Raw genomic sequence first — 26092 nt, 5'->3', positions numbered from 1 at the left:
TCACAATGAAGATGCCAAGGCAGAGCCTGTCACTCACGCTCAAGCCATCGGGTGTGCATGTGTGTGTGCATGTGTGTGTGTGCATGTGTGTGTGCGCGCACGTGCATGTGTGTGTCAGAGATTACCATTTTTCTTCTCATTGTGTAGACCACCCATCCCATCCACTACCTCAGTAGGGAGTCCATGAACACTCTCAGCAAACACCGGGTGTGAATGTCAAGTTTAAAATCTGCAGACTGAAGTTATACACCATGGCTGTTCTACTTGCAGGGTATAGAGTTGCTTCTGGAAATTCAGAAACAAATTAACAGAGTGATGGAGACGGTATGTAAAGGGAGGCTGAGGTAATTACTGATACTCAATCCAGCTGGTAGTTCATTTGGGGGTTAAATCAGCATTGCTGTTGTTGCTGTGGAGAACCAAGTTGTCCTAGCTGGCTTTCTCGTGCCCCAGTAAACATCATGACTAAAAAAAGCAACCTGGGAGGAAAGGGTTTATTTGGCTTCCACTTCCAGACCCCGATCCATCACTGAAGACAGTAGGGCAGGAACCTGGAACTGAAGACGTGGGTTGCTTACTGGCTTACGGTCTCCACTAGGTTGTTCAGCTACTTTCCTTTGTTTACATAGTTTGCACATTTAATCATTTCTAAATCTCTCACATTATCTCGGGTCCATTAAATATAACCAGCAATGCTGGGCCTGTTTAAATCATCAGGGTGAGGGAGGAGGGTGTCACTGTACAGATACAGCCAGGATGGTCGTGGTGGAGTGGGTAGGAGAGGAGAGGGCGCCTCTAGGTAGGTGACTAGACACCAGGAAGGACTAGGAGAAAGCAAAGGGAGCTCCGAGGTGTGAGGGTGACGACTGTCCTAACGGGAGGGGTGCAAAAGGCACGTTGGAAAGGTGGGTTAGGGGAGCAGTGTATGGATGGACACACACACACACACACACACACACACACACACACACACACACACACACGGTAGGCTGAACTCTTCTGTATCAATTAACAGTTAAGAAAAGCCTCACAGCCAGGTGGCGGTGTGAGGCTCACCTTTAATCTTAGCACTTAGGAGATGGGCAGGTGGATCTCTGAGTATGAGCAAATTCCAGGGCAGCCAGGGCTGTTATACAGAGAAACCCTGTTTCAAATGCCCCCCTCAAAAAAAAGAAAGAAAGAAAATGGCTCACAGACACAGCCATAGCCAGGCTAACCCGGGCAGCTCTTCAGCTGAGGGTCCCTCCTCCTATGTGACGCTGGGTTTGTGTGGAGTTGAAACCACCTGTGACCTAGTTTAGTTCCCGAGACACTGACTCTTTGCTAAGATCACCCTTTAGGATTTATGAAGTATTTCATGACGTTTGGCTCTCTCCACAAAAAAAAAAAAAAAAAAATCAAACACACCCTGATTCTACTCTGAGAACATTGGGGCTGTGGAAGCAAATCCCACAGCGGCAAGCAGAGGTTCTGAGGTTGGGAGAAGCTTCGGTACTCTCCTGCCCGGAAGCAGCTGCACTCACACCGGGAGTCCCATTGTGAGCTGCGTGCTTGGAGGAGAATCTGTGTGCAGTGGGTAAACGGCAGAGGAGGTCCGCCTAAACATGGACCTGAGTGTGTCTGAGAAACAGTTAGGGGCTTCTAGAAGGGCGTGTCTGCAATGACCCCGGTGTGTATGCTAACTTCCCGTGCACGTGAACGGGAGTGAGATTCACGTCCCCTAAGAATAGCAAGCCCACGGCTCTGCTTGCTGCCCGTGGAACGGTCTGAAAGTAGCAAGTGACACCTTTTCCCCCTTTATCTCCCACAGCTCCCCCCTCCAAAACCAGAGACCAAAAAGGGGCATGATGGAGGCAAAAGAGGCCAGGTAAGCCAGGGCGGCCTCGAACTCAGAGATCCTCCTGCCTCTGCCTCCCGAGTGCAGTGTGCGCATTAGCTGAAATGGCCAGGTCGTAAGGCAGCCTTTATGATGAGTGAGCAGGACTGGATCTGACCTCCCAGGTGGAAGAGTTGGGAGAGAGGCTGTCTGCATCAATAGTAGAGTGGCAGAGGGCAGTCTAGGTATTCGTAGTATCATTAACCGACAGAGAAGGACAGAGGCAGTGTTCCCACCCGGGGAGGTCAGAGGGCAACTCAGAGGAGTCTGTCCCCTCCTTCCACCATGTGGCACTTGGGTGCCAGGCTTGGTGGGATGTGCCTTTCCTACTGAGTTATCTTGCTAGCACTAACTAAGAAACGAAAATTAGCAACGGCGCTCACCTAGAATAAACCAGAACATAAGATAGCAGGCTTGGAAGTGGAGGGAGTTAGAGATCCAAGATGCTTACAGGGATAGCCTGGTAATTGGCGGCTCAGGTTAGCCCAAAGAACAAGGGCAGAGCCAGACGCATGGAAGAAACAAAAGCGGTTGATGTTGGGGAGTGAAATGCCCCAAGCAGAGTCGGGGGCGAGGTGGCTTAAAAGTGGAAATCATCAAAAAAAAAAAAAAAAAAAAAAAAAAAAAAAAAAAAGGGGGGGGGGAGTAGGTGGATCTTTGGAGACCCCCTGTCCACTTAAAACCCTTGTCTGCCACATGTTGTGAGGCTCAGGTCATCCTGTCTTGACTTTGCAGCAGCCGATCACTGGCAAGATATCCCACCTGGGCTGTCTAACCGTCAACTACGACACCATAGAGCAGCCTCTGCTTCTCATCCAGGGCATCTGCTCCAACCTGGGGCTAGAACTGGGGGTGAGCCTGCACCTGGCTCTCAACTGCGCCGCCCACGAGTTGATGGACTATGTGAGTTCTCAGAGCAGCCCCTTGTTTACAGGCCGCGGTTTCTAGCTTAGAACTCACCTGAATATTTTTTTGAACAGATGCCGTCACACCCTCGTAAGTAAAAAATGGAGTGGAGGAGGCCAAATTAGGTAATAACTAGAAAATAATGTGCTATTATTATTACATGATTACACATGGAAATTCTGTGATTAAAATGGACACATAAAATGAAGGTTTTAAACGTGAAAAAAGTATAAAATTCCCCTCTTTTTTTTTTTTTTAACTTCTTAGGAACCTATTTAATTGCACGATTTATAATGTAATCATGAAAGCCGACGGGAAATAATTTCACAGTCCGGTATGCTTTGTGAGCACAAGGCATTTGGTGTTGGTAAATGCCGAATTTGTCAAGCATGAAAGGGCATGAAATCACACCCTCATTCACACATGCTAGGCAAGCATTCCACCACTGAGCCACATCCCCAAGGTGTTGACTTCATGACGAATGTAGGTTTTATTCCGACTAAATACATCATCGTCCCCCGCCTGGACCATCACCTGTCGATCACTTGGCCTACAGAGAGAAACATTTTAAAAGGAAATTAAATCTGACCCTCCCCTCTCCCCCAGGCTACAGCAGTAGTTCACCTCTATGCCTGGGCATGTGTGCGGTAGGGAATCTAGTCAGTTTCCAGTTTTACACACTTGTACACACTTGCCATCCTCAGACGCATCCATGCTGGTTTCCAGGTTTGCAGAATGCCCATCATACTGAAGCACCTGAGTGCCAGCTTGGTAATTACTGACGGTTCGGGAGATGTGGCAAATAGGACCTCACCTAACTGTGATTCTGACAAAGAAAAATGCGAACAGTATAGAAGAACCCTAAGTTTTGGCTGATTTCTAGAAGTTATTTTACTTTCTAAAGAAACTAAGCACACAAAGGGATGTTTAAAGTTAATTTCCTATTCTTCGTGTAATGATTGGTTCCTAGGCATACCGTTAAGAAAAATAATTGCATGTTTTCATCCGTAACGTATACCCAGAACTATGAATATACTGACTGCTAGTGCTAACAAGAACGAGCATTTATTGCTTATATTCGGTAAAATGTTATTAGCTTGATATCAGATAATTCTTACAATAATGTTAGTTCAAAGTCATTAGCAACCCTTCAGTGACAAGACAGGGTTTTTAAGCTTCTCATTATAGAAGCTAAAACTTCTTGCTGCTTATTAATGTGAAAAAGGTAGAAAATCCTTTTAACTGTAGATGTCTTTGGAACCTGCTTAGCTCCAGAAGAGCCTGGTTCCATTAGCTGGAGCAGCAGGAGGGTATTAGCAAAGCAAACCGCCCACTTCCTAGCCCAACGCCCTTGCTAACCAAAGAATCCCAGGTGCCATCCAGGGGGCCCACAGATCTGAGAGCAAGCTGCTTTGTCTTACAGGGCTGAACTGGATCCTCAGGCCACATTTAACCTCAAACTTTAATGCGGAAATCAAAAGAATAGGCTTGCACCAGGACCGTCCCCTTTCAGGGCAAGTGGCAGGTTCCCCGAGGCAGAGCCACCTTTCCAGGACTTTTGCTGCTCCCTGCTGGGTGTCAGTTTGCGGAAAACCTTTGCCCTGGTTTCAGAGTTCATCGTGTTTACAGAAAGGGAAGTGACTAGTTAGTTCCCTGTGAGTCCACTCAAGACCACAGCGGGGTCTGGAGTGGGCAGGTCTGCATTGCTGCTCTGTGTGGCAGTCTATAGGTTTGTGTTATTGTCCACCTACCCAGGCAGCTGGGAGCCTGCACTACCATGTCACAACCCTAAATAGAAAGCTGTTCCTCTCTCACTGCGTACTTTTGTACAGAGGGCTTCATCATTCGAAGTCTGTGGGAAGAGCTCTCTGGGGCTTCAGGAGTCTTCCCCTTACCAAATTTAAAGTGCAGGGAAGGGGAAGGGGGGTGGGGGAAGCTGCAGTCAGGATACAAAGTACGAGAGAATTAGCAACAACCCAAAAAATACAGTGTATCAGTTTTGCGTCTTGAGAAGCACTAGTGCCTAGTGCACAACCACCGGAAGGAACAGAGTCTGACCGGCGTCCTTACCATCCAAAGACGCCATCATTTACCTTGCGCCACCTTCTTTATTCTCACCAGAATAAAGGGAAGTATGAAGTGATGGTGGGCTCCCACAAGAACACAGCAGAGATGGTGGACCTGTACGTGGATCTGATCAACAAGTATCCCTCCATTATCGCCTTAATTGATCCTTTCAGGAAGGAGGTGAGCAGGCTCCACCTTTTTCTGTTTTACAACATGTATTTCACACGTGATAAAGTGAGAGGTCTTACCTTTCACACTCTATAACAAAGCAGAATGCAAACCCCATTCTCCTGGACCCCTGTTTCTGGAAACGGTGTAGTAATCTGGGCTGGGCTGAGCAGCTTTGTTTTGGCATTTATGAAAAGGCACTTACCAAGCAAATGAATAGCAGAAACACAATTACCTAGGAGCATGCCCGTCTGTGAAATGAAATGAGCCAGTCGCAAGCCCTTCAGGAGTACCTGTGTATTTACAAGCAGCCCGACGGAGGGAAGCTGTCCCTGCTGTGGGAGCCAGTGCTTCGATAGGTTAATCATATATCATTTTCATGTGCTCATGGAAACAGGGACTTTTATAAAGCCAGATATCCCCCCCCCCAGGCTAGGGCCAGTTAGTACACATGCACCGAAGTATCGTGGTGGCTGCATTTTGAGAAGGTTCGAGACCCCGAGGTTTTACAGCACCATTCAAATGAACACTTCTGACACGGGGCCATGCAAAGGCCATGGAAGGCCACATCCAAAATGTGAATTCTTGATTTTTATGAATTTGAGTACCATCTGTATATGGAATAGATATCCTCTCTGAGACAGCTAGTTAGATTCAAGGCAATAGGAAAGCTAGATCCGATTTGGAGTTTCGGGGCTCCCTTTCACAGCCTGGAATACTTTCAGCACCCCCCAAAAATACGGCTGAACTCAGGGCTTCACTGAGCCTTGAAAGGACAGTCCCGAGGCTGACCAGAGAGAAAGGACCCACCTGCACATCAGCAAATGTGGAATGGCTTGAAATCTGGTCTAGTAGCTAAGATAACTTGGTTATTGTGTGTGTGTGTGTGTGTGTGTGTGTGTGTGTGTGTGTGTGTGTGTTTCCCCAACAAGATCTTTAGGCTCAAATTAAATTACTTGGAAACTTCTCTCCACAAAGCTTGCTAATTTGTATGACAATGGTATACAGAAATCCTCAGGGCTCAGAAGGCAAGGAAAATATTTTATGTGTTTCAGAGAAAGTGTATGACTTGATTATGTGCTGTTATTCCTTTTGTTTTGTGATGGCATTCAGTGCACTGTAATGACCAACTCTTACATATTTGCCCAGGACTCCGAACAGTGGGACAGCCTCTATAACGCCCTTGCTACCAGGTGCTACATAATTGCAGGGGCTGCTTGCAGAAGCGTCTCCAAGCTCCTAGAGCACAGAAATACCAGCACCCCCAGATCCCATGGGCTGGTCATAAGCCACACAAACCAAACCACAATGTCGGACCTGGTGGAAATAACCCATCTTCTTGACGGTGAGTAAAATATCTACCCGAGAGACCCATAATAATGGCTTGTTTATGGAAGAAGCCAAACCCACACAGTATGTCCAAGTTAACAAAAATGGAGGGTTAAATCCTTCAGCAAAGAAAGTCCAGCCATTGGTGGGGGATTGAGTCCAGCTTAGCACCTGGCACCATGTTGTTCTGTGGCAGCCTTAGTCCACGCGGTTAGACCCTTCCACTGATCACCACGGCTGTCAGCTTCGCATTGGGCTTTCTGCCCCTAACAGAGGGACGGAAGCCTGGTTCCCTTCCAGAGGGCAGAGCCATCTTGGCACACCCGTCTATTTATTTGCTTTAGCCTGTTACTTTGGGGTTCCGAGGAATACCAGATACTCAGAAGGAGTACCCAGCCCTTACTGCTAAAGAACAGGTCTAAAACTTTGCGTCTTGCTCTGGGAAATACCTGGTACCTTGGCCTCGTCACCAGAGACAGTGCAGGTCTCTGGCTCAGGTGGGACACCAAGCACTTCGAGGGAGGCTGGATGTGTTAGCCTGCCATGCCCGGCCAAGGCCCTGTGAGCTTCCCGCCAGTATGTTTGGTCATAAGCGCGAGCACCTGAGTTCAGTCCCCAGAACCCACGTAAAAAAGGTCAAGTGAATGCAATCACAGTTAAGGCGCAACAGGAGCTAGAGACAGGAGGTTAATCCAGCCTGCTCGGTGAGATTCTAGGCTAATGACAGATCCCGACTGTCCTCTGGCCTCCATACATACATGCATGTACGTATATATGCTAGTTTACACATACACATGTACCCACGTGGTCACACACAATTAATTTAACAATAAGATCCATTTCCTCCATGAGTCCAGGGGATTCTATGTGCAAGGGTGAATTTCCATCCTTCCATGTAGACACTGCCCTAGTAAGGGTGTAGCAATTAACTGAACTGAAACTCAATTGCCTGTAACGTACCCAGACCTCCCAGGCCCATTTTACTTTACACTGGCACAGGGAAGCCTGGGATTGGGCACAGTTTGGAGCTAGATCACCCTTAGAGAGGGGAATCAGTCTATCTGAACAGTTAAGGAAATGGCAAGAAGGTCCCATTTAAGAGAAGCAGATTTGTTTTTTGTTGTTGCTTGTCTGTCTGTTTGTTTTGTTTTGGTCAGCATGAAGACCTGGAGCAGGAAGGAGGCTCAATAACTGTGGTCCCAGGAAGCTGCCTGTGGGTTGGTAGATAGATAGATAGATAGATAGATAGATAGATAGATAGATAGCATCAAGAAGACATCTGGATGCAGGTCCCTAGCCAGGAATCTGGAAGGAGCAGGATCCAAGACCAGGGCCCCAGGGATGACAAGTGACCAAGAGGTCACCACTGGTGGATTTGGAGCACCGGAGAGGGCAGCTGGGTAGTAGGGGTGGCAGCCATTTCAGCCCTGGGGTAAATCCTCACAGCAGGAATAATCCACATTGCTCACTCCATTTTCCTGATGCAGATGGAGGTCTGTAGAAGTTAAAACTTCCCTCGACCTTCGGTGACCCCACTTGCCTACACTTGCTCCTTTCCAAAGTCAGGACGTGCCTGCCATTCCTTTGACTCTAAGGCTCTGCCTCGCCATTCGTTCACTCGGTCAGCTCCTCCTCATCCTTCAAGTTTTGGCTTAAATGGACTTGTGCTAATGTTCACACCACACCTGACCCGCCGACCCCTAATGATTCCGCTCTGAACTTTCATCGCAGCAATAGCAACCTGTATCTTCTCTCTGTGGTATAACTATGAAGACTTGTGCGGTTAAGGGCTGAGATTCCCCAAGGACGTGTAAATCCAGCGAGGTCATGGCTGTCCTGTACACGTATGCGCAGTACCTGACACAGATACCACCGTCAGGTCAGGGATGTCAGCTAGACAAAAGGACAGTCTCAGAACCATCCTGGCAGCCAGGGGGACGGGGCAGGTGTCAGAAGGTGGGCTGGCAGAACTGGGTAGGTGGCGAAAGCTTCCTGTGTGGGAAAAACAAAAAACAAAAAAAAAAAAAAAAAAAAAAAGAAAAAAACCGCAGACTCTGCCTTTTGTAGACCTTGGCAAGTTCCAAGGGGTTTTGAGACCCTCAAATGTATAGTCACTAGCAACTCTGACATATCCAGAAAAAAACATTGCTTTGAGTAGATATCCCCCAGTGGGAGTTGGGAACGTTGCTTGTGCCAGGGAAGAACTCTGCAGCCCGTGGCCTTGAAACACATTCTTCTACATGGAACAGCAATGGAGCTGAATGTCATAGCTGTGGCCGTAAAAAGTTGGTCTGATTTGAGCACCCTCCTTTCCCCCCTCCCCCGTCCTTCTAATAGTAACAATACTGTATAACCCTACAATGTCTTAAATGTAATAATATGTGCCTTTGTGGTTGTGCCTGTTGATGTGCCGTGTGTATGTGCAGGCCCAAGGACAGCCTCGGGCATTGGCCCTCTCCTTCCACGTTGTTTGAAGCAGTCTCTTGTCTTACTGCATAGGCCAGGCTGGCTGTCCTCGGAGCTCCCCAGGTTCCTCCTGTCTCCTCTCCCTGTGAAAATGCTGATATTACTGTGGGATTACAGACGTTAGTGGTGTTGTGTGCAGCTTCTACAGGGGCCCCAGGGATCAAACTCACGGCCTCCCGCCGGTGTGGCAAGTGTTTCTACCCAGGGAACATTTCCTCTGACCCAGTTTTTGTGTTTTTTTTTTTTTTTTTTTTTTTTTTTTATCAGCACGTCAGGGTTAGAAGAAGTAAACAGATGCAGCCAGGGCTGTAAAAAACGCAGATGCTTAAGTGGTTAGATAGTCCGTTCATCCCCAGAAACACTGAAATCTCTAGGAAACCTGTAGTTTTGATCAGAGTCCTAACCCTCCCTAAGTGTGGACTGCTTGTGAGCCACCATGACTGACAGGAACTGCTCTTGCAGCTAAGAGGCAGCTGGCCATCTTCGGGAGCACAGAAGCAGAGTCCTCTGATGACAGCCTGGTCGATCTGGTAAGTGCAGAACGACTGTCAATTGCAGAACTGCCAAGACACCGCTTTTATGATGAATTGGTGTTTCAGGGAAATGCAGCCTTTGGTGGAGAAAGTCGAGTAACCTTTTATGAAATAGACTTGCTTCCGCCCAGACAGCTCCCTTTTGCAAAGCGCTAATCTTTGAACTTTTTAAAAAGAGGCAAAATTGAAGTCCAGGGAAAATGACGGGCACGATAAAATGAGTGAGGTGTACACTTTCAATCTTCCCTCCTGAGATGGGGTGCGAAAGGCCAGGCCATGCTCCGGCGAAATCGGATCTGCGCACTCTCAGAACTAGTAAACTGGTCTGTCAGGCACACCATCTGTTTGCCCTTCAGTGCTGAGCTTGCCAGCAGGCCACTTAACTTCCATAAAGATGAGGAGAAACCCCCCTCACAGAACCCTGCAGCAGATTCCTTCCTCGTTAAAGGCTGCTTAAAACCGAAGCTCTCCTGTTTAAAATAACTTCTTCCCCCCACTCCAGGCTGTTGGACTCGGTGCCCGGTTTATCAAGTTGGGGGGTCTTTCTCGGGGTGAACGGGTGACCAAATACAACCGTCTCTGTACTATAGAGGAAGAACTCATCCAGAGCGGAACATGGGGTACGTGCTGCTTTCTCCTTTGTTTTCCCTTAGCCGTGAATAAGGGAACAAAGATTGGAAGGGAGGGAATAGAAGTCCCTCGGCAGGAGGGCGGGGCAATCCAAAGGCTACAAATGAGTGCTGACTGGAGCAGGATGGCACTCGCCACAATGCCCATTGTTGGCTTAATGGATTATCTATTTACCTGAATGCTTAAGGCTCTCACCACCCTTCTTCTGGCTGAATTGGCCGCTTGGTGCTTTTCAATAGAATTAATTGATTGGAATCTCCAAGCCTGCCTTTTGTTATGGCCCAAATTATACTTAAGGTTTCTCTGCACAGCCCCTGTCAGTTACAGGCAGATGTGTCCCTCCTGGAGACAACTTGTTCCAGGTCCCACAAGTAGGCAGCACCTTGATTCTAAGTTGGTGCCACAGAGAGAATTAGGTTACACACACACACACACACACACACACACACACACACACAGTCATACACACACCCCACAGACACACACACCCCACACACACCCCACACACACACACCACACACAGACACATACACCACATACACACACATACACCACATACACACCACACACACACATACACCAACACACACCACGCACACACATACACATGCAGTCACACACACACAAATACACACACAGTCATACACACACACACCCCACACAGACACACACCACACACACCACACACACACCACACATACACACGCAGTCACACACACCCCACAGAGACACACCACACACACATACACCCACACACATACACTCCCCCACATACATTCACACACACACCACACACACACATACACCCACACCCACCACACACACCCCACACACATACAACCACACACATACACTCACCCCCACACACACAGACACACACAGACACAGACACACACACACACACACACACACAGACACACACACGAAAGCAACCGACCGTTTATGAAACCCAAACTTTGTAAATCTGCACGGGGAACTTCTTGTGTCCCTGTTGGAGAGTTTACTAAATACTCACTTCTGAAGGCAGTCCAAAGCTTAGCCTGTGTTGTTTCCTGGGTGATACAATGGTTCGTCCTCCCCAGTAGGCTGAATTACATATTGTTGGAAGTATCAGGTCATCTTCTGTCATTCTGCTTTGTGGGGCCTTCAAAGACCTCTCCTGTTTCCAGTCCCCGAGAAACTGCTGCTTCAGAACCCTGGTAGACCCAAGGCCCAGCCCCTTCTGAAGTGCTAGGCCAGGGTGCCTCTGGCATTCTAGAATGGATTTCCCGAAAGCTGTTAGATGGATACCAAGAACACCCCAAATTAGCAAAAATAAATAACTCTACTCCCACTGTTGAGGAGGCAATCTTGGCAAAATGTCAGCCACTGCAATATGGTCATTATTGCATGAGGTTCTGCCTGGGACAGCCCCTGTGTGCCTTGGTTTCCCCTGGGGTAGTTGGTACTCGTTCGTATTCATGTGCAGGGCTGGGCTTTGCTGGTATACACCAATGTCCTGAACGTCACAGTAGGTGTAACACAATCAGAAGGGAGCAAGTGACAGGCTGTTGTGGGCGTCTGGAACCTTTCTGGATGGGTGTGGCGTTGATACACACATGGGAATCAGGACCGTGAACTTTTCTCTTTTTGGCTTCTTAAATAGGTTTCAGTGAGGAACACAATTTCTCCTCCTTTCAAGAGGACGCTGAAAAGACCCAGGAGGCTACCGCCACGATGGCCGAGGAAACTCTTGGGCCCCTGGACTCCATGTTCCCCACAGAGGTGGAGGAATCAGCTAAAACATGAACCCCGCGGGGCTGGGCTCCAGGGCACACAACCCCAAAGGCGTTGTCTAGCTGGTGTGACGTGACGTGATGTACGTCTGTCCGCCCACATCACGCTGGCTCTACTCTTAACTCTGCTAACTTGGGCACTCTTTATTCTTTCCATTTCACTGTTGGATAAAATATACCCCTGGCGGTTTTATCCGGAGTCCTGCGAGCTTTATTTTACAGCCATCACACTGCCCCGGGGGCACAGGCACCACTGTCTACTTCATCAGAACCCGATACATTCCAATGCCAGGCCCACACCCAGCCATGCAGCTTACCTACCCCTCGCAAATCGGAACACCTCTAGAACCAAAAGACTGTCTCCCTGAACAGCTCTCAGTGCTGCGCGCACAGGCAGCATGCACAGAGCTGCAGGCACAAGCAGGTCCATTCTGTGAGGACCTCTGCCAGCTTCAAGTGGTTTCCGTCGTCCCCAGCCACGTGCATGGGGGGCAGGGGCACCTGTGTCTGTCCCCTGCAGCACTTTTGGCTCAGCTTCCTACACTTGGTTGCCCAATGCCCTCTCTCCCTCGTGTTTTCGTCGCTCCTGTATTATTTTCCTCCTTAGGTCCTTCCTGGAACAAAGGTGTGTACAACTTAATAATAAGCACACTCTTAAATGAAGGTCCTGACCGTTACCGTTGTTCCGTGCCCCCTTTATTTTTGCCACAGCATGAAGAAGGGGCAGCAAGTGGTTAAAGAGGAGAGGACGGCAGGTCCGTGGTGGAGACACATGCACCCCTTTGAGAGTCCCGGAGGACCAAAGTACACACTCAGGCACAGAGAGCATAGCATGGCCGGTAGCAGAACTATTTCAGTTGGGTTTTTAAAAGAGTCTGCTTTGAAGAGAGTGACCAAGGGATCATCATGTCCTCACAGGAGAACCAGCCCCTCCCCTCAGCACTGCGATTTGAGATGGGCCCAGTGGCAGACTCTTTTTGAAGCATGGCCTGGGGGACTGGTTAGCATCACTCCAAGCTTGGGAAGATGTGTCACAGTTTGTGGTGGCAACCTTCTCTCCTCCCCACCCCCACTTATCAACAAACACTGGGGCAGAAAAAATTGAAAGGAAAATCTATTTTTAGAGTCAGGATGGATAAGACAAAGGTGTTCACCTGGCCCTAGCAGTTACACACACACACACACACACACACACACACACACACACACACACACACACGATGTGAGCATACCTTACAATGGATATACGTCTAATCAATGAAACCAGAGTTAAGTAATAACCAGGTCAGTCCCTTAATGTCAGCCAAGATTGCACACTGCTCACGTTAGCCTCACCCAAGGACTGTGCACCAGTGGCTAGGGACTTAGAGGGTTAAGCGCCGGCCTCTAATTATTACTTATTCATTTTCTTATTCACATACGTCTTTCCTTCCTTTCCTTGCTTATAGAATGCATATATTACCTATAAGGAGATGGAAGGAGTTAGCCATAGCCTAGATTAAAAGTGACTGAGATGGGAAAGCGTGAGATGGAGAGGAAGCCTTCCCGGGGCTCGCTTAGCGGTGACAAATGGGCCACCCATCCTCTACAGCTGCTCATGTTACTCCCTGGAGGAAGTGATTCGAACACTGTGGGCCTTTGCTACCACTTGCCCAATACACAGCCTAAAGCAGTCTGGAAGGATGATCCATGGTCATGTTGACCTTCCCCATGCCACAACCCTCTCGCTGTCCATGAAAGTAAGGAAGGAGGTACTGGGCGAAGCCATAGCACACCCCTCCCTGCTGGGTGCTGGTGGCCCCTGTGACTCCCGTCAAGCAGATGCCACAGGCTGGAAAGCTTCCAACTGTGATGGGAGTTTGTATGGGACTTGCTCAGACATTGAGGCTGTGGGCATTTGAGTGATGTCCTTTCTCCCCCAGCAGAGGAGACTGGACAGCACAAAGCCCCCCCCCCCATGCCTCTTTACAAGTGTCAGAGGCAGTTGAGAGAGCTACAGCAGAGACCCAAAACAGAATAATTGTCCTGCTAGAGAAAAGAGAGATGTGGTCCCTCCCAACCGGGAAGACCATGAGAGTCGAATACACAGAAGAAGACTTCCTGTGCACACATCCAAGAGCTCACCTTGGAGATACAACGCACCGCCCGCTCTACCAGCTGTCAGTCACCCTGGCAAAAGGCAGAACCTTAGAGCTGAGGTGAAACTAGAAAAACTACATAGGACGAGCGTGTATCACAGTCAGTTGCAAGGCTGTGTGGTCACAGGGACAGAAAGCACATTTTTAGAAGTATGAAAGGCAAAGATGTTTGCAAAGCACCAGGTACGGACAGACAGCTGGGCCAGCCAGCATGTTTCACCCAGCAGTTAACTCCTGTGCTTTTAAACCCTGCCATTCTGTGGATCTATCTGTGCGATGAAATAATACAGAAAGGTGGCTGGCCTATTTTCATATGCCTAGATGTGTGTAAGATGCACAGCAGCAACCTGGTGGCAGATCCCAGAAGCATGGAAGAGAACGCTCAAGGTGAGCTGCCTCATGAAGCCCACTGATGTCACCTGCTCAAATCACTTTTCTACAGACGAGGGGCAAGATTGGCTCAGCCTGGGGCTGGGGAGGTGGGACAGTAGCAGAAGGTTTGCCTTGCGTATAAGAAGCAGGATCCTACTAAAGCATCCCTCTGGGTTAGAGAGCTCCAACACGTCAATAACCACAACTGACCCTTAGTGAGAAACTGTTGTTGTGTCTCCTTTAATGTGTTGTGTTGAGTAGAGCTCAAATCACAGCATAACAGAACCCATCTAAACAAATTAATCCATTCGTAGTTAGCATATCATTCAGTTATGGAAACACACAGTTAAAAAAAAAAAAAAAACAAATCACGTTTTAATTCCCCATGAGTGAACTGATAGCGAGTGATAAAATCGGTGCTGAAGGAACATAGAAACAGTCAAGCCTAGTGAACCTACTGGAAGAGAATTGTCTTCAAATTGAGGAAGTGCTCCATCTGCCCCCCCCCACCTCCTCAAGCCTACACTAGCAGCACACGTGCAAAAATACAATAGGACACAACTACTGCAATTGTTACTATCATTTTCTTTTGCCCTTAGGTGCAGAGCACCTGACAGCTACATGCTGAGTCATGCTAACAAAACTAAGCCTTTCACTTTCTTTAATAGTAAAATTACCATTACTGAATCATTATCATAAAAAGTGCATTCAAGTACATTACCACTTATTTTAAATAAACACCAATTTTGAAACAATCAACTTTGAAAACCTGCATAAGTTGTGTGTGTTTTTTTTTTTTTTAAATCCCTGATTACATTTCTATTTATTCACTATGGTAGTCTGAAACATTGTACTTTTTAGAAACTGCCACTTAATTTCCTCTAAAAAAAAATGAAACAAAACAAAACAAAAAAAGGACTCATGTAATACAGAACTGCAGTGAAGCAAGAAAAAAAAAATGTGTGCTTGTTGCTTATCTTTGCTGTGCATATGAACTGGAGTAAAATATGGTACCTGCACCACATGAGTGTATGGGAAACACAGTTAACTCGTGGAACAGAAAGTATGGTTTACTGAGGTGTTCCTTTTAAACTCTGTTTCAATTCTCAGCAACCCATCATTACTCCTGAAGTCCTTGGCAAGCCTTAGGCACCTGCATGCATTTCACAAAGTAACAACTCAGAGACCTTGAAGCTGGATGCCACCTCTGAAACCCTACACTGTGGGCGGTCTCAGTGCACCCACAAAATAGAGGTGCTGCCTGTTTCGGTTTCCCCATCAAATGGCCAGACCCAAACAGAAGCTCCTTTGGGGACTTTTCTTTAGATAGAGTCTTGCAATGTGACCCAAACTGAAGTCCAGGCTCCAACGATCCTCCTGCCTAAGTCTCCCTGGTGCTAGGGCTGCACATAGAAAAAAGTTAGATTAAAGGGTGCCTCTTAAGATCATTTTTAAGTATTTTTAAGTTTGGTGGCCTCCATTTACCCAATTACTGGCAACCACTTGAATTTCAGCATGACTAAATTTGAAGAGTAGTCTGCACACTCCCTACAATGACAACATCTGAGTTTCCTGCCACCTTCCCGAGGAAGTCATACTTCATATAGAAACCAGAAAGAACCCTTACCCCTGTAAAGATCAAAAACTACCCAGAAGATGCATGTTGCTAAACAGCTTACTTATGCTTATAATCGCTACTTACAAAGTGATACCAACAAAGAAGTGTGTGGCCAGAGCAAAGGATTGTCCGACAGTCCTAGACAGTACACCCAAATGAACCGTGTGCTTAATTAATAACAAAGAAAGACTCGCAAAAACATGCCAGCCTCCGGCTTCAGATCAGCAGTTGGAACTGCCCATCTCTCCCGTTTTCCTACTGCCGTCTTCTTTGTGTTCCGGTTGCATTTCACCTCCTCCCTCCTTGCACTGAGTTGGGTCTTTTTCAGCAGCCTGGTCTTTGGTTTGGGGTTCATGTGTGGAAACAGGATCTAGAATTACAACTGGCTCGGCTTGCTCCTCACTGCCCACACATTGTCTCCTGCATCCACCTTTACTGGGAGGCCTGAAAGAAGAGAGTTGAACAGAAAAATAACTAAGCAGAGAAAACACTGGACTTTCAGATTCTTGGGTTCAGGAAAATAGCAACAAAAGTCCAAAGTCTAACCAACATGCATAGCATGTGTAGTCTCTTTGAGATGCAAGCCATTAAAAAAAAAAAAAAAAAAAAAAAAAAGAGGAAGAAGCAGCTATCAGATTATGTAACAGGAGCAGAAGGCCAGAAAAGAGAAGGCAGAAACAGTCAAAGCAGTTAACTACAGAGGTAGTAAAAGGCCAACTGCACCTACCTGCTCAATCACATTCTCCACTCAGGAAATCCAGAGCCCCTGGCTCACTGTGCACTCCCAAACACTACGCACACCAGCCCTGTCCTACCATTACCCCCTTGCTCAGCTACTGGAGCCCAGCCAGCCCAGCACTCCCTCTCATGCCCAGTGCAGCTGTTTGCAGCTTTAGCTGTGAGAGGCTGCATGGAGAGAGACTTGGGGATCACCCCGGCTCAGTGATGGGCAGATGAGACGGGCAGCCGGCTGTACCCACCACAGCCATTACCACCCAGGAAGCAGTCCTGGCCTCAGGAGGTAGGCCAAGAAAAGGGCTGATGGAAATCTCCAGGAGAAAGCTCCAGCCCCGGAGAAATTCTTCTGGTCAGGAAGACCGTGGTTCTTGAGAAGCGGCTCACCTTGTTCTGTTTCCCCTCAGAAGTTGGCCTCCCTTCCGAGCGAGGTCTTTCACACCAGGCAGGTGATGCTTCCTTGTGGGAACAGAGGTGTCCCTCAAACATAGCCACTTGCCATGTGCCAGGCTGTGGGCCCGAGTCCTCTCGGAAGTCGTGGTCAGCACCTGCCCTGGGCGCTTTGGGCCGCAGAGCTTTTCTAGAGGAATGATGGCAGCTCTAACTAACACTCTCAGGCCGTCCTCCGGGCCGATTCCAGGACAAGACTCTGTCACTCCAGAGAAGCATGAGCAGGCCCACATATTGTGTGATGCCTAGTGTCTGCTCACTGCTCGGCCTTTCAGCACCCATTTCCACTGCCCTGACCTCTCAAAGGTCAGCTCTGAGCTACTGGCTTCTCCGTTCAGGGACTTGCTTCTTGCTTGTTTCTCTGATAACATATGGGGCAAGGACTGAATAGTCTTGTCCAAGATTCTATCTCTAGCACCTATTGCAAATCACGTGTAAACAAACAAATAGTAGCAAGCTAGAGAGAAAACTTTGGCGAGAGTAGAGCTGGAGGTCTCTTCTATCCATGGAAACAGAAGAAGCCATTGTGGAAGGTGGCCCTGCACAACCTCCTCACAAGGTCACAACAGCCATGCTCATCCCTACATGCTTTATCCAGATGCTTGGGATTCATTCTCAAGTCATATTAAAGACATGGCTTGGCCACCACACTGTGTGATCACCACACAGCATTGTCTTCCTTGGGAGGTGGTGGAAGGAAAGAGACCCTCAGGAATGGAGAGAAGAGAGACCATGATGACACAGTTCTTTTATTTTTTTTCCCCCAGACAGGGCTTTTCTGAGTTGCTTTGGAGCTCTGTAGACCAGGCTGGCCTCGAACTCACAGAGACCGGTCTGCCTCTGCCGCCCCAGTGCTGGGATTAAAGGTGTACGCCACCAATGCCCAGCTGGCATTGTCCTTGTACCTTTGCCAATGAAACAGTTCTCGAAACGCCTGTCACTAGGACACAATGAAACCCGTTACTATGTCCTAGAGATGGGGTGTGTTTCCTTGATAGTACCTGTTCAGGCTTTCTCTGGTCCAGGCAACATCTTATAGCTCATTATCACGAAAGCAGAGACACTGATAAGAGCTGCTGCAGGAATTAGACACCAGGCAACAAAGGACACTATCGGGTAGTCTGTGGGCGTCTGCCATCTCTATGCATGAAGTTGGGTGTTCTGACAGCTGGTAGGCAGGCCAGCTGTAAACTGGCAGAGGCTGAGGACAAAGTAGAAATGCAGCAGCCCTGCAGGACAAGCTGAGCCCTAGCACTTGGAACTGCACATGCATCCGAGCTGGGAGGTGGGCAAGCTGGAGAAGCTGGGAGGAACTGCAGGATGGGTCCACAGGCCAGCCGCTGCCACACGCCACTTAGGTGAGTTAGCATATCATGCCCTTCATAAGCTACCCCAGAGCCTGCTACACATAACCCTCTCGGGGTTACAAAAAAAAAAGATATAGCTCATGTGCATTTCTCTCATGGCCAACCAGAGGGATTGGGGCGGCGGGGGGGGGGGGGGGGAAAGCCACAGGCAGCCTTCAGGCCAACTCCAGTTAGCTTCACCAGCTTGCTTGTGAGCCGGCTGCGGTCAGGCAGCCAGTCTGCTGGAAGCATGCAAAGGTTGCAGCCTCATTTTGCCATTTGGAGGGAGTGACTCCCATCAGCCCATACCGACCTTCGTTGCTGCTGCGAACTACTGTGGGTGCCTTCGTGGCCCTGTGTATCTGCAGGCGAAGGATGGTTAGCGGCTCCTAGCACAAGCTGTCTTCCTCAGCTGGGCATTAGACATTTCCAGGAACCGCTCTCAGTGTCCTGTGGCAGCAACACACAGGCTGATTGGGCTGAACACTTAGATACCTTGGGGTTGTTGGGTTGAAACTGCTTCTGGGGCAGTTAGTCTCTGCCACTTTACCTGTCCTCGAGCAAGCCAGCCTGAGAATCCCATGGTTGACTCTCATCGGACTAGGCACAGTAGGTACTAGTCACAGTGGTACTTTCTGGGAACCCCAGGGCAAGAGAGAAAGGGATGAGGCTAGTCATCCATCCACTTTCTAGATGGAGATGGGGCTAGGTAGAGAGAGAGAGACAGAGAGAGAGAGAGAGAGAGAGAGAGAGAGAGAGAGAGAGAGAGAGAGAGAGAGAGAGAGAGAGAGAGCAGCAGAGCCTGTGTGGGAGTCTGAGCTGCCTCCTTCCTGCACCGGGCTATTTTCCAAATACACCGTCGGTGGCACAGGCTAATTGTGGACATTTTTAAAACACTAGTTTATTTCCACTGTTTCCACCAATAACTTTCAGGTCAGCAAGGGCAGAGTCCACCCCTGGAGCTGCACTCCGTAGTCTGATGTCCTTACGTCCTTCCTCGGCTCCCTTGTGGAGCTTCCCAGAGCTCGCTGCAGAGCAAGAAGCCTTCCTCCCCAGGGGTACATCACATTCTCTCTCTGTCTCCACGATGCCATTGATGCTTAGCTTGATAGGATCCAGACTCAATTAAGAGGCAGACAGGCCTCTGAGTGTGCTGGCGAGGACTTAAGAGTCGGTGAATCCAAGTGGGGGGAATGTGGGCGGCGCCATTCCCTGGGCTTGGGTCCTGAACTGAGTGAGATAGCCGCCCCACGCCCCCAGCTGCCACGCCTTCCCTGCCACGATGGACTAACTGTACTCTCACACGGAGCCATAATCAGTCCTTTCTCCCTTAGAGGATGTTTATCACAGCAGCAACAACAAAGCAAGTAATATAGTCCAGTCCTCTGTCCGCAAGGGACAGCGCTGAGTGAGAACCCTGCCGCACACGCAGGGCCAGAGTCTAGATGTCTGAACCGGAAGCTTCTCAAATCCCCAAAGCTCAAGCAGCAGTGCACAGAGGTCAGAGTGCACCGTCACTGTCCACTTCCTACTTGAATGCAGCACCTAAGGAGGGGGCCCCGGATAAGCAATGAAGACGCATTCATCCTGGGGAAGCAGAATCAGGGAAAACAAAGCTGCTGAGTCGCAGAGGGTGAGGAAGGCTATGTGAGTCTGTCTGTCCCTCCCCTGTCAGATGCTTACTCCAGGAGAGCAAGCAGAGAGACCCATCCACTCCCACAGAGCCTTCACCAGTTGCCTTGGGGCCCAAACTGCAGACTCTTTGCCAGGATTTCTCCACTAGACCGCATCCAGAGATCATTCTGGATGGAGTGTTCAAGACAAAAACAAAAACACCAAGGAAAAGCTGGGATTCGAGATGTTCCCGATCTGCAGCTCCTTTTATGACTGACAGCCGCTGTCCTCTGACTGCAGGAGAGTCAAAGCAGGGGACTCTGGCAGGTGAGACCACCCAGTTGCTGGCAAAAGGAAAGACCTGACTCCAAACCACACTGCTGTGAGTGAGAAGAGTCAGAGCTGCTGTGAACAGTTTCAGCAAAGCTGAACTTGGTAAAGGGATTCGGTGATTTCTCTGGCTGTGTCACAGGAGACAGAACAGAAGCAATCTCTGTGCACCCCACCCCCCAAAAAAGCCAGTCATTGTTTGCATTCAATGACATTCCTTTCAAAATCAACTTTCCACATCCCAATTATATTCAACAACATTCTAGCTAACATTTCGGCTGCAATTCAAATTAACTAATGCCCCAAAGAGCCCCTAATCGGTGCGGTTCTGAGCTCAATTGAATACAATCAAAGCTCAGGAAATGAAGGGGGGGGAGCATTTCATGCAAATCCCGAATATCGCTCAAGCTTAATTTTACTGATAATATAAAGGTGGACATTTTGAACATTACAGTGAGTGAAACCTTTAAGCGGTGAGAGTTATTTTATAAAATGCTACCTCTGAAAAGCTGATTGCCAAACAGTATAAAAATGGTTTGAGGCATAAATGCCAAGTTCATTTCTATTTCACTTCCGAGGTAACTATCTTTCAAATCGCAACAGCTGGACTATTTAACACAATCCGGTGAATCACAGTGTAAGGCTTCTCTGGTCTCCCAGTGGGGCGTCTGCATTAGTCGGTGGCAGCCATCCAACAAATGACGTGCATGCAGCGGCCGGTCTGAACTCTGTTTCATTTACAATAAAAACGGATAAAACCACAATCATATTTACCACCTTCAAGGATGGAAAAATGGAAAGATTTAAAATTTGTCTTCATAAAGTAGTTTTCTGGGAAAACTCCAAAGAGGAAGTCAGTTTCTATTTCCCCAGCATAAAAAGAAGTCTTGCCCACCCCACTCCCCCAACCTTCCCATCCCTACACACAGCAGAGCAGAAAGGGAAGTAGCGTTACTGACGATGATGTTCATTGTTTCTTTTTCTCCCAAAAACTCTTGTTCTTCCTGCAACAGTCCAAAACTTCAAAAACATCACATCCTAAACATACGCCGAGAATTTCTAATTACTAGTAAGTCTCGGTTACTTGCATAGCTGGAGGCAGAACAAAGCTCAATAATTTTGGCTTTGTGTACTTTTTGAAAATTGTATTTTATATGTGTCAGTCTGTCATTTTTGACTCTGCTTTTACTTGCAGGGAGACAGATTTACTTTCAAAGTACAAAAAAAGTGTTCCTTGCGTCCGGATTAGCCAGTTCCTTTTGTCACAGGTAACAATAACTAGGGAAAGACCCCCATGCCCACATTCAGAACATTTCCCTTTAGTTTTTTTAACTGCCATGCAGTTTATGTCCCAGTCCACAGTGGTCCCTTCAAGGCTACAACAGCTTGTTTATTCTGCTAGTGTCAGCTAGCACAGGACAACTGGTAGGTTCTGAACCTGTACAGCCCTCACTGGTAAAGCCCTGTAGGCATCTCATGAACTCATTACAAAACACTTTTTGTAATGTGTGAGACTTTTCTTTGGCTGCTTGGTTGTTGTTGTTGTTGTTGTTTTTTAAGCTATTTTTTGTTTTGTTTCGTTTTATAATTTTGCATAGCTTTTAGTCACTATGAAAATTTATTTAGATCCCAGGTATTTAAATACTAAGTGTTATTTACAAGAAATGTGTTTAAAAAAGACACACAGTCTTCCATAGAAGTCACCAGAACGAACATGAGCTCCTTTAAAGTGTTTAAAGTGAGCTGTGCACAACATGCATTTTCATACGTGTGTGTGTGTGTGTGTGTATGTATTTTTAAGTGTTCCTACATTTTATACATCATACTTTTATACAGGAGTCACAAGGAATTCTGTCACCTTATATCACTGTATACTTCCATAACATGATAAAGTATATTTCCAGCGAAATGTGTTTTATCTGATTTAAGAAGTTCAGTGGGTTTATCCCAGGATCTGAAATTGCTTTTCCAATTTTGGGAGTTATTTTTCTTTCAATCAAAACAAAACAAAACAAAACTTCACTCTTCCCCATGAAGCACAAATAAAAGGAAACATAAACACTGCTAAGAAACAGCTTTTAAATATCTACAAAGTACCAAAGGCAATTTGCAGAAATGATACATTTTAGACAAAGTCCTGTAAAATCAGAGCCCTTGTAACTGGAAGCAAACATTAAGAGGCAATTAATTCTTTGAGAGAATGGAGAATTACTCAGCAGCACTTTAACAGTAATTTTGAGATTTACTCAACGGTATTTTACCAGTCATTTTTTTCACTAGGTGTAATACATCCTGAACAATTAATCTGGAAGAAGTTGCTGTCTACAGCCCCTTGCAATACTGAGACAATACTGGCTGCTAGCTTTCCAGCAGCCCACAGGATAACTCCTGGTGGGGGGAAGAAGAAAAGACCAAGTTGGGGGAATCTTAGCTTCCAGAGCATCCAGTTGTTGGGCTAATTTTGTTGTTAAAACTTAATTGTCCATGTACCAGCGCACACGGGGCTCCATTGTGGTCTTGCTCTGTGGAACAGAGCCGTTTCCTGCAGTGTACGTACACAATTCAGCAGTGCTAAGATTACAGCTGAGCGCCCAGCAAATCCTTTAATTGTATAAGAGCATCAGATTAAGCAGGACGTCCATGGGGCTCATTCTACCAGTAGACTCTTCTCAGAAATAAATGTTTGCTAAGTACAGGGAAGGTGCCTTCCTCCCTGTCCTCTGCAATGCAGAGCCTACACAGACAGACAGACAGACAGACAGACAGACAGACAGACAGACAGACAGACACACACACACACACACAAAGAGGAAATGATGAGGAAATAGAGGACTGAAAGTAACAAGAAAAAAAGCACACTCTTTCACCCTGGCCTCCCTGGCCTCCATCCGATTAAAGGTTGACCCAAGCCTCTCCGAGAAAATGGCTACATGGTCAGCAAATGAAGGCGTATTCTGCTGAGACCAGTGTTAGGAAGACTTCATGCAAAATTGCCCTGAAAGTAAGTTTAAGAACAGAAGTGTCTATTTGAGAACAAATTTCAAAGGCTCAAACTCTCTAATTGTGGAAACAGTACTTTTCCATTTCATTTGTATACATCAGTTCCACACCGGAAGTAACAAAACTGAAGAGATGAGTTAGAGGTCAAACAATGATTTAAAAAAAAAAAAAAAAAATCAACCCAATTTTTAATTAAAAACTTGAAAGGCAATTAGATTTTTTTTTTTTTTTTTCCTGTCATGAAAAGGTCTGACTGGTCACAACAACCAAAAGACATCTAAAATTTCTCTTCTATCAGCTACCCCTCTCTATTCAGAAAATACAAGACAAACTCTTGCTAGAATATATCTGTATGTGACCAAATGTCATAGGTATTTAGAGATACCACAGACCAGGAAATTAAATGTAAATTAAAATTTAAAAAAAGGTTTCACTAGAAAAGGATGCTTTTCTATTGAAATTGAAGTTCTATAATTGCTACATGGGTTTTGTGGTTTTCTTTTTTCTTTTTTTTTTTTTTTTTTTTTTTTTCTTTTCTCCAAGGGCAGAAAGAGACCTGTGTTGAACCTCCCAAACAAAAAAAGCAAGCTGACTGCCTGCCTGGTGGCTCAAAGGGATATTTAAAATAACTCAACGCTTTCAGCATGGGGAGGGTCTGGGGCTCAGAAGAGCAGGATGTGTTAGGAATGTGTTGGCTGGAAGAGTCTCTAGGAACCACACTTAAAACGACCAAGAGAAGAGGGGCACTCTGGGAAATCGCCGCCTATCACTCCATCTAGTGGGATTTGAGTTCCTTTCCGTGTGGCTCTTAACTTTAGTGTAAAGTTGCAAATTAAGAGTCATCTTGGGGCCGATCACGTTGTTTAATTGCAGCTCACTGGAGGGTATTCTCTGTCTGGGAAGTAATTCATGGACGGGCAAAGCCCAGTTCAGACCAGCAGAGCCACTTCCAGACGAGGCTGCTTCAGAGATAAAAAGCAAAATGGTGGCGGCAGGAGACGCTGGCTCACACCCCTGCTTGGTCTGTGGGGTAGAGACCTGTGAGATCTGCTCAGCTTTCTCTCCACATTGAAGACCCACTTTTCTCTCCTGCCCTGACACCTACCACAGCTGTACACGTGACACACACACATATCCATCACCATATACTTCATACCCACACCAAACTTCCAAAAAGGCAAAAAGCATAAACCGAAAATAACGACCAGCTGGGCAGTGGGGTTCCTCGCCTTTAAGCTCAGCATTCGGGGGCTACACAAAGAAACCCCCAACAAAATAATGATGATGGTAATGGTGGTGGTGGTGACTGAATGTTCTAGAGAGTTGAGAATCCACAAATAGCTTCATATTGCCATTTACTAACATTTCTTTCTGGTCCCATGCTCAGAGTCAGACATACCCAATGTATAATGTATTTGACTTGAAAGAAGGCAATGTTCCTAGCAAGTTTGTAAACGAAGGTTGGGGAAATGGTTGTGCAATCCTGAGGACCCGAGTTCAAATCCTTTGCACTCAGGTAAGCAAGTGGACATGACTGCTTTAGGCTATTTAGCAAGGTTCCAGGCCCAGGATGACTGGCCTGGTCAAAACTGTGAGTTTCTGGTTCAAGGAGGAACCATATCTTAAGTAGTTAAGTGGAGAGTGGTAGGAGATGTTCTGCATCCTTCACTGGCCTCTGCAGGCACATGTACCAACACACACACACACACACACACACACACACACACACACACACAGAGAGAGAGAGAGAGAGAGAGAGAGAGAGAGAGAGAGAGAGAGAGAGCTGGTTTTGTGATAGGCCAATTTCCAAAGTTTATCTTGAAGAAAGCCCCTTAATTTGAGTATTAGAGGTATGGGGAAATTAAAATAATTTCTTCCCAATTGTTCTTCAAGGCTACTCGCTAACCAGAGTGACCATTTCGGAATGCTTTGTGCTTGTAGGAATCTCCAGGACCTTCCCATTGCTCAGGATGGATCAGGAAGACAATACAACAGGAAACACAAAAGAAGAGCTGATGCGCCCCATGAGAACGTAAGCTCAGAGAAGCAGCCCCAGGAGTGATTTCACAGCAGAGCCTCCTCCTCCTGCAAGGGACATCTTACTTACGTCAGTCTCCTCTCTCCCCTAAGCTCTTAATACACCAAGTGCTGTCTCTCAGGGTTTGAAGCAGATGAGCTTTGCAGAAAGGATTTAGAGTTGTCTGACCCAACTATTAAGAAGAAGCATAATTTGGGGCGATTCATGTACTCCATTGAAGCCTCTGTTTTGCTCGTAAACAAAATGGGAATAATGTCCATTCTATAGGCTTGGGAAGATTAAAAGAGTACATGGAAACACCTTGGTCAATGTTGGTGAGAAACAGTAAAAATGACTGCACATTATGGAAGCAAATACCAGAGTCCCTGGCCCTGGAACTGGAAAATTGGTTCACTACCATAGTCTCCGTCTGTCCACACGTACACCCCGCCTACTAAGGATTGGGAACATTCCTCTCGGTGTATTATTTTAGTGTGAATACCTGTTGATGAAGAGGAGGAAGAGGAAATATTAGCTAAGGCACACTCATGACAGAGTGCTGTGGGCATTCTGCAAAACAATGTTTTTCTAGTTCAGTGCACACGTTCCCATTGAGAGCATGGGAGTGTTACACAATTTGTGGGCACAAAGTTAAAATGTTTGGGACAGCCTGCACAGCATTAAGGAGGAGTATTTGGGGATTTCATATTTACTGTTGAACT

General features: G+C 47.1%; 2 protein-coding genes across 4 annotated transcripts in view; one reads left to right on the top strand and one right to left on the bottom strand.

Moving 5' to 3' along the window:
* Eno4 (enolase 4) overlaps positions 1 to 11897 on the top strand; it is a 30746-nt gene extending 18849 nt beyond the window's left edge. The window contains exons 7-14 of the mRNA XM_051199786.1: positions 271 to 324; positions 1811 to 1867; positions 2612 to 2779; positions 4904 to 5029; positions 6167 to 6362; positions 9275 to 9342; positions 9848 to 9965; positions 11621 to 11897. Of these exons, the coding sequence (XP_051055743.1) occupies positions 271 to 324; positions 1811 to 1867; positions 2612 to 2779; positions 4904 to 5029; positions 6167 to 6362; positions 9275 to 9342; positions 9848 to 9965; positions 11621 to 11763 (930 nt within the window). The 3' untranslated portion in view covers positions 11764 to 11897. The remainder of the gene's footprint in view (positions 1 to 270; positions 325 to 1810; positions 1868 to 2611; positions 2780 to 4903; positions 5030 to 6166; positions 6363 to 9274; positions 9343 to 9847; positions 9966 to 11620) is intronic.
* A 2575-nt stretch (positions 11898 to 14472) lies between these two features.
* Shtn1 (shootin 1) overlaps positions 14473 to 26092 on the bottom strand; it is a 104464-nt gene continuing 92844 nt past the window's right edge. For 2 of the 3 annotated variants that reach the window (XM_051199669.1, XM_051199668.1), the window contains exon 17: positions 14473 to 16322. In XM_051199669.1, coding sequence (XP_051055626.1) covers positions 16100 to 16322 — 223 coding nt within the window. In that variant the 3' untranslated portion in view covers positions 14473 to 16099. The remainder of the gene's footprint in view (positions 16323 to 26092) is intronic. The other variant, XM_051199670.1, reaches the window with a different exon arrangement.

The sequence above is a fragment of the Phodopus roborovskii genome, unplaced genomic scaffold, assembly GCF_943737965.1.
Source record: "Phodopus roborovskii unplaced genomic scaffold, PHOROB, whole genome shotgun sequence".
Classification (NCBI taxonomy): Eukaryota; Metazoa; Chordata; class Mammalia; order Rodentia; family Cricetidae; genus Phodopus; species Phodopus roborovskii.
This window is presented reverse-complemented; position numbering and strand designations above follow the sequence as displayed.